Here is a 12,128-nt window from a genome sequence, read left to right as displayed (position 1 = left end):
GTGTCGGGCTGCTTCTTCCGCATATGACACGGATTACGTCACACGCCGGCCGCCTCGCGTCATCACGGCGGCCGGCGTGAAAGTACTGCGCATGCGCGAACAAAGCGCGCATGCGCAGTACTTTTACGCCGGCCGCCGTGATGACGCGAGGCGGCCGGCGTGTGACGTAATCCGCGTCATATGCGGAAGAAGCAGCCCGACACTCGGGAGAGTGTCGCCCGGGCTGCGGCCTGCCAGCCATTCCGGAGCGGGGAGAAGGAGAGGAGTCAGGACGCCGGCGTGGGACCTCCCGACCAGCACTGGGCTGGAAAAAGCCCCTGGTGAGTACAACTTTCCTTTTTTTTCAGAGCTCGGAGTCCCTTTAAAACTGTTTGCAGCTAGATTTGCTGTGTAAACCATCTAAACTTTACATAAGATATATAGACAAGTTACTTGTTATAGTTCGTTTTTCATCTCGGATCCGCTTTAAGGTTCCCTTTAAAAAGGACAACAAGTGAGAGGGATATGAAAGCTGACATATTTTCCTTTTAAACAATACCAGTTGCCTGGCAGCCCTAATACTTTTAGCTATAGCCCCAAACAAGCATGCAGATCGGATGTTTTTGACTAAAGTCTGACTATTAGCCACATGCTTTCTTTTAGACACTGATGCATGAGAGATCAGCAGGATGCTCGAACTAGAATTGTTTAAAAGGAAATAAATATGGCACACTCCATATCCCTCTCACTTCAAATATCCCTTAAAGTAAACCCAAATTAAAAATACAAGATTTCAGAAATAAAATCTATTTTCTAAATAATAATAAATAGCAGCCTTTTTTCAGCTGCATGATGACAAATATAAAATATTTTAAATTTACTGGAGGAACCCCTCCCTTCCTTTCATATTGCTGGGACAGAATCTGGCAAACTGGTGGAGGAGAAAAAAAAAACAAAAACACAGGTTGCTACTGATGATGTCACAGGGGAGGTGATCTCAGCTTGTGTGTGATTTCACATAGATGATGCCCCTGTGAGGGAGGGTAGCTGATGACAAACACACCCATGATCTAAAACCTACTAAGCTCAGAAGAATGGCTGCCACCTGTGTAACCCTAGTTATGAAAAGAGAAGGATGAAAAGCATGCACTGAAATGCTCATAGGATGAAGGAGTGTTTATTTATCTTTGTATTAAAACATTTTTGGTTTGGGTCCGCTTTAAAGAGTCTGAAGCGAGAATAGATCTCGCTTCAGACCTCATATATAGCAGGGGCACGTGTGCCCCTGCTAAAACGCAGCTATCCCGCGGCTTAACGGGGGTCCCTGTCCCCCCAAAGCCCCTCCGTAATGCGGGGGAGCGCTTCCGCATTGGGGCAGGGCTAACCGCCGCAGCCCTGCCCCACGCGAGTCTGTCAGCGCGTATCTCCGCCTCCCCCGCCCCTCTCAGTCTTCCTTCACTGAGAGGGGCAGGGGAGAGGCGGCGATGCGCGTCTGATAGACGCGCTGAGGCGCAGGGCTGCAGCAGTTAGCCCTGCCTCTAGGAAGCATATTCTATGACCAACCTTTGCGGGGGGTGGGTTGGGGGGTCAGGGACCCTCGTTTAGCCGCAGGATAGCGGCGTTTTAGCAGGGGCACACGTGCCCCTGCTATATATGAGAGCTGAAGCGAGATTTAGTCTCACTTCAGTGTCTCTTTAAGTACTTAAATGAGCAGATTAGCAAAAGGCACAGCATTAGCCCTACTGTGCAAAGTCAGGCTAGACCTTTCATACCTTATCTGGTGACCAGAAGCACAAGTGGATTGGCATACCATACACCACACTTGTTTCCCAACTCTATTGCCCACCAAATGCAATCACAAGTAATCATGAGCGATTCAAATGTAGGTTGAATTATTGCAGGTGTGTAGTGGGGATACAAGGGGATATTTACCCATAATTCTGCCGTCTGCCCTGCGTTCCAAAGAGCTTACACGCATCCTATTGGTCACGTTGCCAGCCTCACACCGGCACACTTCCTCCTTCCGGCTCGAAGAAGGAAGTGTGACTGTGTGAGGATTGCAACGTGACCAATAGGACGTGTTAAAGCTGTTTAGAACGCAGAGCGGACAGCGGCATTATGGGTAAATAACCCCTTGTATCCCCACCACACACCGGCACCAATTAAACCTCATATGAATCACGAGTAATAACTTGTGATTGTATCTGGTGAGCAACCCTATTGCCCACATAGACTACTTGCTTTTGTCCTAAAACAGGTAATCTCTGAAGATCCCACGTTCTTCAGCTGGGAAATGCCATCGGATAGATATGTTGTATAAACCCCATTCAAAAATATCTGCAAAGAAAATTTACAGGACGAGATAAACATAGGTACATAATGTACTAGTCCCTTTGTTTGCCTTATACAGCAAGTTTTAAGCCCCACCCACAGCTGGGATCAAGACTCGACCTTTAGGGTGACAGTGCTGGGCCATTGCAGCATGCACAATCAAAAATCGAATAAATGGAAAAATCACCATCTAGATCAGCGAGGGACCAATCGTTCTGCTACTTAGAGAGGCAATACATGCATGGCCACCTTTAAGAGTTAACTTAGAAATTAAGTTATTAGTGACACTGCTACACATCAGGCTTTATACTTACAACATCAATGTGATTTAGTATATATGTAAGAGATTCCTGTGTACACATCATATATACAGTCACAATCAGATATGTGTATCTGACTTTAGAAATACGGGGCCTGCTTTATTGAAGCAGCACAATTAACTAATTTTTTTTATTGGTTTATTTCATTTTTGTGGACTAAGCAGAGCCATTACTGTATATACAAGTTACTTATGATGATGACCATTATGTGAGAAATAGAACATTTTATCATATTTTCTATTTTAACTAGTTTAAATTCATTAGGAGTCTGAGTCTGTGCATTCACCCCCCCCCCCCAGGAGTTACTGGTCCCCCTATAAATGGGACGTACAGTAAGGTAAGATGCAATTTGGTTATGAGCCATTGCTGGCGGCCAAATTGTGCCTTTTGTAATTTAGGCTCAGCAAGCCGGCACCCAAATTACTGAGTGCCACTACAGCCGTAATTCCTAAATGTCCTCGACTGTACAGTACCCTTTTTATCTGTCCCACCCTTTTCTGCCACATTTCTTCCTTCTACTCAACCGTCCACTAATACACTTGGATACGACACTCGAATCAGCATCTTCCACCCAAAAGTATGGCCTCCTGAACCAGACTTAGGCCTCATTCACACTAGAGCGCTTCTGTCTCTTGTTTTTCAGCAATGTGTATCAATCTAACATTGATGTACTGCTAAAAAGCAGACAGATGCACACCGAGGGACCATTTCCACTAGCCGCTACTACGAGACGTGTGGCAGTACTTCCTGGTCTGCGATTATACAGCAGAATCCCGGAAGCTGTGCCATGCATGGCTATGGGATTCACAGCCATTGGTGCAGAAAAATGCTGCAATGTCAGCCGAAACCTTATGGCAAGCAATTCGGACAGCGGCAGCATTATCCCCTATGGCATAGTTTCCATCGCACGATTTGCTTCTGCGGGGAAACTCAGTGGATTCTGCACGATTTTCGCACTAGTGGAAACAGGGCCTTAGTGTGAATGAGGCCTAACCACTCAAACGCTCATGACACCATTGCAGGCGTTTGTCAATTAGCAGAGTGGATCACCACACCATGGGTTTTATATAACCCAATAGATCCCCATAATGATCTCACCTCCTGGCCTTTGTCTTTGGAGGAGTCCTCTCCTGTGGTTTGCCACCCTCTCCCTTAAACTGGACCATATTTTCTTCTGTAAAAAGAGACCTGTGGTGAGCTGTGGGTTTTACAACAATAGCAATGGACATCTCTGAACAGAACAAAGCCTCACCTTGTGGCTGGGCAACATTTAGTGGGTCCGGAGGGACATTTTCCACATCAGTTACTTGATCTGTGCAATACAAAACTCAGTCAGTGACAGCTACTACAGTCCAGTTACAGAAAGCATTTTTGGCATATTTAAAACACAAATCAAACAGCTGCAATTGGGTCAGAGGCTGACCAGCATGACAGGAGAGTCTCTAAAGATTTCTCTAGACTATTAGTACATCTTATTGGCTGAAAAATACACTCCCCACAAAAGCGGGGAGAAAAAAGTTAGTCTTATATGCTGAATAAAGGGAGTACCCAACTTAAAGAGAATCTGTAACGTCAAAACGTCCCCTGGGGGGGGGTACTCACCTCCCTCGGGTGGGGTGGGGGAAGCCTCAGGATCCTAATGAGGCTTCTCACGCCGTCCTCCGTCCCTCAGGGGTCTCGCTGCGGCCCTCCGTACAAGATGACGTCATTATTTACCTTCCCGCCTCCTGCGCAGGCGCTCTGACGGCTGTCGGCTCCAAAGTAGGCAGAAATACCCGATCGCCGGGTCTGCTCTACTGCGCAGGCGCAAGTTTCCGGCGCCTGCGCAGTAGAGCGGACCCGACAGATCGGGTATTTCCGTGTAGTTCGGAGCCGAAAGCAGCCACAGGGCCCCCGCTGGAGCCAGCAAAGGTAAATATTGAATTGACAGTCGGGTGTGTCGCCGGCTGTTCGGAGGGCTGCAGCGAGACCCCCGTGGGACAGAGGACGGCGTGGAAAGCCTCATTAGGATACCGAGGCTTTCCCCACCCGAGGTGAGTACCCCCCAGGGAATGTTTTTGATGTTACAGAGTCTCTTTAAGAGCGGCTGCCCCATTGCAATGTCGCAGACTCACTGTACTGTCCCTGTGTCCTCTAGACTCCTCCATGTAGAGTAATTAGCAGTGGGCAGTGTTTCACCTGATCCGGGGCCGCCCACGGCTTTTTTTCCCCCCTCAATCCTCCCCTAGTGCCAGTCACATGAAAGTACGCAATCAGCAGAAGCCAGCACTAGGGGAGCAGTGAGGGAGAGGAGGAGCTGCTGATCACTGTGGGTGCCCTCGGATCAAATGAGACATCTGCTACTAAGTACTCTGCATGGGGAGGAGAGGAGGATGGGGAAGGCAAAGTATGACGCAGGGAAACAGCCACAGAGAAGGACACATTGGGGACAATGGAAGAGGACACAAAGTAGGAAATAGTTTGTTGGTATTGGAGGCAGAGGATCAGCAGGACTGCCATGCAACTGGTATTGCTTAAAAGGAAATAAATAAGTTAGCCTCCATATCCCTCTTGCGTCAGTTTTCATTTTAAAGGACCTCTGTCGCTAAATTCTTAAAATTAGTAGGTAGTATAAATCTGACAGAACCGACAGGGTTTGGACTAGCCCATCGCCTTATGGGAGGGGTTCACTGGGGGAATGCACTTAGTGAATGGCAGTTGCTCCGTCCAACTGCAAAAAGTTTACAGTGAGCAGGGAGGCTGGTCAGCATCTTTGTATAAATATTTTTCAGGGAATGTCTTTATAAAAGAGGAAGGGGGAAAAAAAGAGAAAAAAAAAAAAGCTCTGGGGTGAGATCCATCCCATTCAAATACTTCAGCCAATCCCTTTTTAAGGCACTAGCGATTATAAAAGCACTCTTGCTGTGCACCAGCCCTCAATCTGCAATGTTTCTACTTCCTGTTTTCATGGAGGCAGACATCCTGTGCTTTCAAATGAGCTTATCTGCCATGGCAGTCAGGTGACACAGAGGTCAAATTACAACTTGTGATTAGACACAGATGAGGGGGAATTTAACAGGCTAAACGCTCTAAATACATCCACAGTAATTTCTCTAAATTTTCCTTCTGTCCTGTGCAAGTGTTCAGGTCCACTTTAAAGTGTAGATTTGTGTGCAATTGATATTTGCGTACGGCAGATAAAACAGTATAACAATATTAGCGAAGAAGGTGCGCTGGACATGTAAAAATCACCTCCGCTTAAGGATCAGAAACCTTTATTGGTGCGATAGATATTTATATACATACATGAGCACACTGGTTTCCCATAAAAATATAAAATATATAAAAGTGAAAAAAAAAAAAAAAAAAAAAAAAGTAAAATGTATACTAAAATACTAAAATGTATGGCCAGAGAATTGACTGAGGAGTACAAATGTACAAAACCAGCCTCTGAGTATCTTATATACTCCTGTATAGCAGTCTTTTGCTTAGAAGGCTAACTTGTTGCCAGGGCTGTGGAGTCGGTACAAAAATCCACCGACTCCGACTCAGTTTAGGATGCCTCCGACTCCTCTAATTTGCATATTATAATCTTGTTGATTTAAAGTATGTAACATAAAATTCGTCTCTTAACTGCCAACGCTTAGGAATTTTAAAAGACAACTGAAGTGAGAAGGATATGGAGACTGACATATTTATTCCCTTTAGTCATAGACTAAAACTAGTCCTTGGTAAAAGTACTTGTAAAAGGTACAGACCGGAACAAAAAAAAAAAATCTATCAGGCCCTAGGCAATGTGACTGTGGGTGCATGTAAGAGTGATATGCAGGTACTCTGCAGGGAAATAAGGGGATTCTTCCTCTATTACACATTCTTCATGCACAATCTGAACACAGAGGTGTTATCTACCACCCATAAACCTTGTTCAATGTGCACAACATTCTCAGTGGATTCCCTGCAGCTCTGTGGGGAGTGCATATGTAGAGTATAGTACTACTGTGTAACAAAGTAAACCTGAGACAGATGAAATTCAAGTTTTATGCATACCTTGGGTTTCCTCCAGCCCCCTTCAGGCTAATCAGTCCCTCGCTGTCCTCCTCCGCCACCTGGATCTTCTGCTATCAGTCCAGGTACTTGAGCCAGTCTGGCGTACTGCGCATACACACACACTGCGCTGCTGGGAGCGTACTACACCTGCGCAGTACTATTGCACAGGTGCAGAACGCTCCTGGGTGTAGAAGCGGCATGCGGTCGGACTGCGCTGATTGGCTGAATTACCAGGACTCATAGCAGAAGATCCAGGTGGTGGAGGTGGACAGCAAGGGACCGATTAGCCTGAAGGGGGCTGGAAGAAGCCCCAGGTATGTATAAAGCTTTTCTTTTCATCCTTCTCAGGTACCATTTCATTCATAGTCACCAAACCAAATTTTAACATATCAAATTATTTGATTTCATGAGCAAAGAGAGTGCGTACATTTGCATAAAACAGAATCCACGTAGAATTAGTTCCATCTCATTGACCATCTCTATTAGTGACACTGCTACACATCAGGCTTTATACTTACAGCATAGATGTTATTTCGTATATATGTTACGGCCAGAACGCGAAGTGTAGCCACTTCGAGTGCTGGCCAGCCACTTTGGGTTCTGGCCGGCCAATGTGCGAAGTGGCCGCAGCACAGCGGGCAATGTTAGAAATGTAATGATTACAATAAGTTCAATGTATTTCACGGCCGTCTCGCTGCGGCCAAATGTATTACAACTTTAGTTAATCTAATGAAATGAAGACCTCTGCTTTCGCGTTGCCTCCTCCTCCCCCGCCTCTCTGCCTCCTATACAGTACAGAGCAGCCGGGGACATGCGTGTCCCCGAGAGTCGTTCGTCACGGCAAGGGAAGCAGAGTGGGGAGGCTGCAGACATTGCTTCTGCCAGCACCCGCTCTGCAGGAACGGCAGGATTCCCTGCCACGGCGAACGACTCTCGGGGACACGCATGTCCCCGGCTGCTCCGTACTGTATAGGAGGCAGGGAGACGAGAGAGGCGGGGGGGGGGGAGAGGAGGCAGTGCGAAAGTCGGCGGCTTCATCTATTACATTGCCGCCGGCTTAATTTCATTAAATTAACCAAGTTGTAATACATTTGGCCGCAGCGAGAAGGCCGTAAAATACATTGAACTTCTTGTAATCATTACATTTCTAACATTGGCCGCTGCGCTGCAGCCACTTCGCACATTGGCTGGCCAGAACCCGAAGTGGCCACACTTCGGGTTCTGGCCGTAACATATATAAGAGATTCCTGTGTACACATCATATATACAGTCACAATCAGATGTGTATATCTGACTTTAAAAATACGGGGACTGCTTTATCGAAGCAGCACAAGTAACTCATTTTGATTGGTTTATTTCATTTTTGCAGACTACACACAGCTATTACTGTATGTATAAATTATTTATGATGACTATTATCTAAGAAATAGAACATTTTATATTTTCTATTTTAATTACAGTTTAAATTCATTAGGAGTCGGAGTATTTTTTCCCAACTCCAGGCACCCAAAATTGCCCTGACTTGTCAAGATTCCGCTGGGAATGAAATACAACTGCAGTATCCTCCTCACAATTGCCTCATATAACAACTCCGGGAAAGTGGTGTAAAGTCCGTGATCCTCTTACTTATGCATACTCTACGGTAGTTCTTGCTTCTAGCGATAGTGCAGATGCTTACCACTAAATTCTGAGTACAGAACAATCTCACGTCTATGCAGTAATGGAGTTCCCTTGCGGTTATCTAGAGTCCCCTTATGGATTATGTGGAGACGGTCCTCCAGGATTCAATAGATCAATGCACTTTACTTCAGTAGACAGAAGATCTTGTCTGAAGTATCTGTTGCGTTCCAGTGCGTCTACTGATCTCCGGTGTGCGGATTCCGGTTTGGCAGGAAGACGTCACTTCCTCCTCCTCTGTGCGTCTCACCTGCTCACTCAATACTGCCTTGTGTTCCACTTGGAAAAAAGCTTGCTGCTCCTAGTGTACTATACGGTGCTCCGTGGCAGAGAGGTAGAAAAGCCTGGAGATAATTGGGCGCCCCTCCTATGCCAGGATTATAATCAGATTGACATGTTTCAACAGATGCAGTCTATCTTCATCAGAATCCTTGAGTTTTGTGCAACCGGTCGCCATATTTATATGTAAAGTATATCCAATTTGTACTCCGCCTCCCCGAATTTCTTTAAGCGGTATCAACTTCAAAATACCTATAGCGTTCTCTATGCTCATATCAGTTCACAATGCAGCAGGACTAACAAGCTCACTTGCTCTTCCCTTCTCCATAGAGGGAAATTACATGGCATATAAAGAGGAACATGTATGCAAATATATGCAATATACATCTAAACCTGTAATTCACAATCAGTGTTCCCCTACCCTGTTCTCAAGGCCCACCAACAGTGCATGTTTTGTGGAAATCCACAAAGGTGGTTAACCCTTTCTGGACCAGCACCCTCTGCCCCCTTAAGGACCAGAGGGTGCTGGTCCCGTAAATCGCCGCTTCCCGACGAATCGCCGCAATGATCCGCCGCTCCCGATGAACATGCCGCTCTGTCCCCGCCGCAGGCTGCTCTCTCTGCCGTCGCTATGACAGCAGAGCGCTAAGCGCCGGTCAGGAGCCGCTTTCATTGGCTCCTGACCCTGTCACTCCATGTAAGCCAATGAGAGCGGCTTACAGTAATGACAGGGCCAGGAGCCAATGAAAACGTCTCCTGCCCGGCTCACAGTGCTCTGCCGTCAGAGGCAGCAACGAGCGGCGGGGGCAGAGCGGACCGAGCGGCGGAGACGGGCAGGGGCGCGCGGTCAATGGGACGTAGAGTTTACGTCCTGTCAGGACCGCAGCGCCCCCTGCCCGACGTAGATTCGCACTCACTCGGTCCGAAAGTAGTTAATCAGCTCTGCTGAGACACTAATTACCCCACCTGTGCATGTTTGTGGTTTTTTGCAAAACATGTACTGTTGGTGGGCCTTGAGCACAGGGTTGGGGAACTCTGATCTACAGAGTAATGCTGGGAAACACTTATCCAATTACGCCCCGCATCGAACTGCTGGCTTGATGCCAGCGCATCCCCACAGATCGATTCCCGCTCGTCCCTGGCGGCGCTCCTTATCAGCCGCTCGATTCCCCGCTATTGTCCGCCGACGGAGAATCTGTCCGGCAGGTCATCGGACATGTCGGATATTATCAATCGAGCCATCAGTGGCTCGAATGATAAGGACTAGAATCACTGTGTATGCCCAGCATAATACTACATTTTCTCATAGAAAACAATGACAATCTCAAAAATTGCCTCCTCTCTAATCCATCAAGGAAACCAGTTGCTCCAGGGAAACCAGTGTGCAAATCTACTGCATATCTCAACTGTGCTCATATTACACATCACAATATACTGGATTGCATTTATTTAAAAAAAGCTGAACAACTCAAAGTCTTCTAATTAAATATCCAGTTACTTTCTCTTCCGGACATTTTTTTGCCAAAAAGGCTCCCCCTCTACTATCTCTGCGGACCGCCTCTATCCCATACACTACGGGCAAGGAAGGTTTTGAAATGTTTGGGAAGTAGGTGTTCCTCCCATCCTTTACGGATATTAAGGGGTTCACCAATTCTACTCGAGAGGGACCACTTAGTACACCCCACATTTTGCCACACGGGCAAGATATACCATAGATCATCCCCTTAGCGTCGCAGGCGATCAAATCTTTGATCTTAAATCTTTCCCTATCCCTCTCTCCACATGATATTTATACAGTTATTCCCTGCATAACGAACGAGATAGGGACTGTAGGTTTTAAGTCGGAACAATGTGCCATGTCTGTCCCCTGTACCTCCCTGTGCCTCCAGTGTCCCCCTCTGTGCCTGCTTATAAAAGTTTAAAAGCAATTTTTTTCTTAGAATTTTTTTAAAATTTATTTTTTCAAAAACTACACGTCCAATTTAAAAAAAAAATTTGGCCTGTTCCCATGGAAACAGAACCTGTGCGGTTCGTATCGGCGGGTCGTTTGTAAGTCGGGGGTTCCTAAGTCAGGGACTACCTGTATTTGAGCATAAAACTGAAACAGTGTGTTTGTTATTTAACGTAAAAAGGTCTATATTATACCCTATATTGAATACCTAGCAGCGCCCCTTGATATCTTTATTATCTTTTTGAAACTCCTATAAGGATAGCAGCAGCTACCATATATACTTTTGGGCCACTTTTTGGGGCTCAAATTCTGCTTATTATACTCGAGTATAAGCAGAGTTTGAGCCCCAAAAAGTGGCCCAAAAGTGGGGGTCTCTGCTTATATTCGTATCATGGTCTGACCCAGGGTGCTGGAGTGACCGATGCTGTCCGTACCCCTCTCCCCGTCATATGTACTGGTGATGCTGCAGTATATAAAATCTCTCCTCTGCTCCTTGCTGGAGCGGTTTGCGCCTGTGATCGTTTCCTCCCCCTCACCAGTGCCTCTTCCCCTCCCAGCATGTGCGCACCAGTATACAGAAGTTATTGCGTTCCCCCAGACTAATTGCAGAGCAGCACCTTTACACAGGCCGTGCCAATAGGATTCAGCTTCACTATCACAGATGCATCTTTATGATCCAGTGACGTGTGTAGCGCCACTAGAGGGCGTCAGAGATGCGTCTGTGATAGAGGTGTAAAGCCGAATCCCATCAAGCAGATCCTCAAAATGCTAGTGTTTTTAGCTGTGTTTTTTCTTCTTATTTTGAAGCGTTTTGCGGTTTTGTGCTGCAGTTTTTGGTACAGCAGATTACAGATATTGTTAAAGTAAAGCTGTTACTGAACAGCTTCTGTAACAAAAATGCCTGGCAAACCGCTCTGAAAAATGCTACATCAGAGTGGTTTGCGTTTTTCCTATACTTTACAATGAGGCAGAAGCGCCTCCGCAATCCAAAATCTGCAGCAGCCCGGGAGTATGCGTTTCTGCAAAACGCCTCCCGCTCTGGTGTGCACTAGCCCATTGAAATACATTACCCTAGCGTATCCACATCCGCAATCGGATCTGAAAACGCTGCCGAACCGCTCTGGTGTGCACTAGGCCTTCAATCAGTATTTTTTAACAAAGGGCAGTAGGACAGGGGAGGGAGAGGCGGCAAAAGGGAGATAACCATCTCTGACAAAAACAAAGAAAGGGCATTTACAATTGGAGTAATATAGAACTTAGAGAGTCTGAAGCCAAATTAAAAATGGCTTAAGCTTATATTCAGCAGGGGCATGTTTGCCCCTGCTAAAACACTGCTATCCCGCGGCATAACGAGGGGTCTTTACCCCCCAAATCCCCCCTGCAAAATCTACAACCTTGGTCGTGGATTTTGCTGCCCTAAGCGCTTCCGTGTGAGGCAGGGCTATGAGCTGCAGCCCTGCCTCACACGCGTCTGTCAGCGGCGGATCTCCGCCTCTCCCCGCCCCTCTCAGCGAAGGCAGACAGAGGGGCAGGACTGCAGTTCATAGCCCTGCCTCACACGGAAG

At 46.7% G+C, this 12,128-nt stretch overlaps 1 protein-coding gene across 4 annotated transcripts in view; it reads right to left on the bottom strand.

Moving 5' to 3' along the window:
* The window catches only part of TPX2 (TPX2 microtubule nucleation factor), a 113,909-nt gene that overhangs the window by 32,875 nt on the left and 68,906 nt on the right, over positions 1–12,128 (bottom strand). For all 4 annotated transcript variants that reach the window (XM_068264091.1, XM_068264090.1, XM_068264093.1 and 1 more), the window contains exons 3-4: positions 3,883–3,942; positions 3,729–3,804 (exon numbers count right to left, since the gene is read on the bottom strand). In XM_068264091.1, the coding sequence (XP_068120192.1) occupies positions 3,729–3,804; positions 3,883–3,942 (136 nt within the window). The remainder of the gene's footprint in view (positions 1–3,728; positions 3,805–3,882; positions 3,943–12,128) is intronic.

This window comes from Hyperolius riggenbachi, chromosome 12 (assembly GCF_040937935.1).
Source record: "Hyperolius riggenbachi isolate aHypRig1 chromosome 12, aHypRig1.pri, whole genome shotgun sequence".
In the NCBI taxonomy this organism is placed as follows: Eukaryota; Metazoa; Chordata; class Amphibia; order Anura; family Hyperoliidae; genus Hyperolius; species Hyperolius riggenbachi.
The sequence above is the reverse complement of the archived record's forward strand: the minus strand, read 5'-3'. Positions and strand labels throughout refer to the sequence as shown.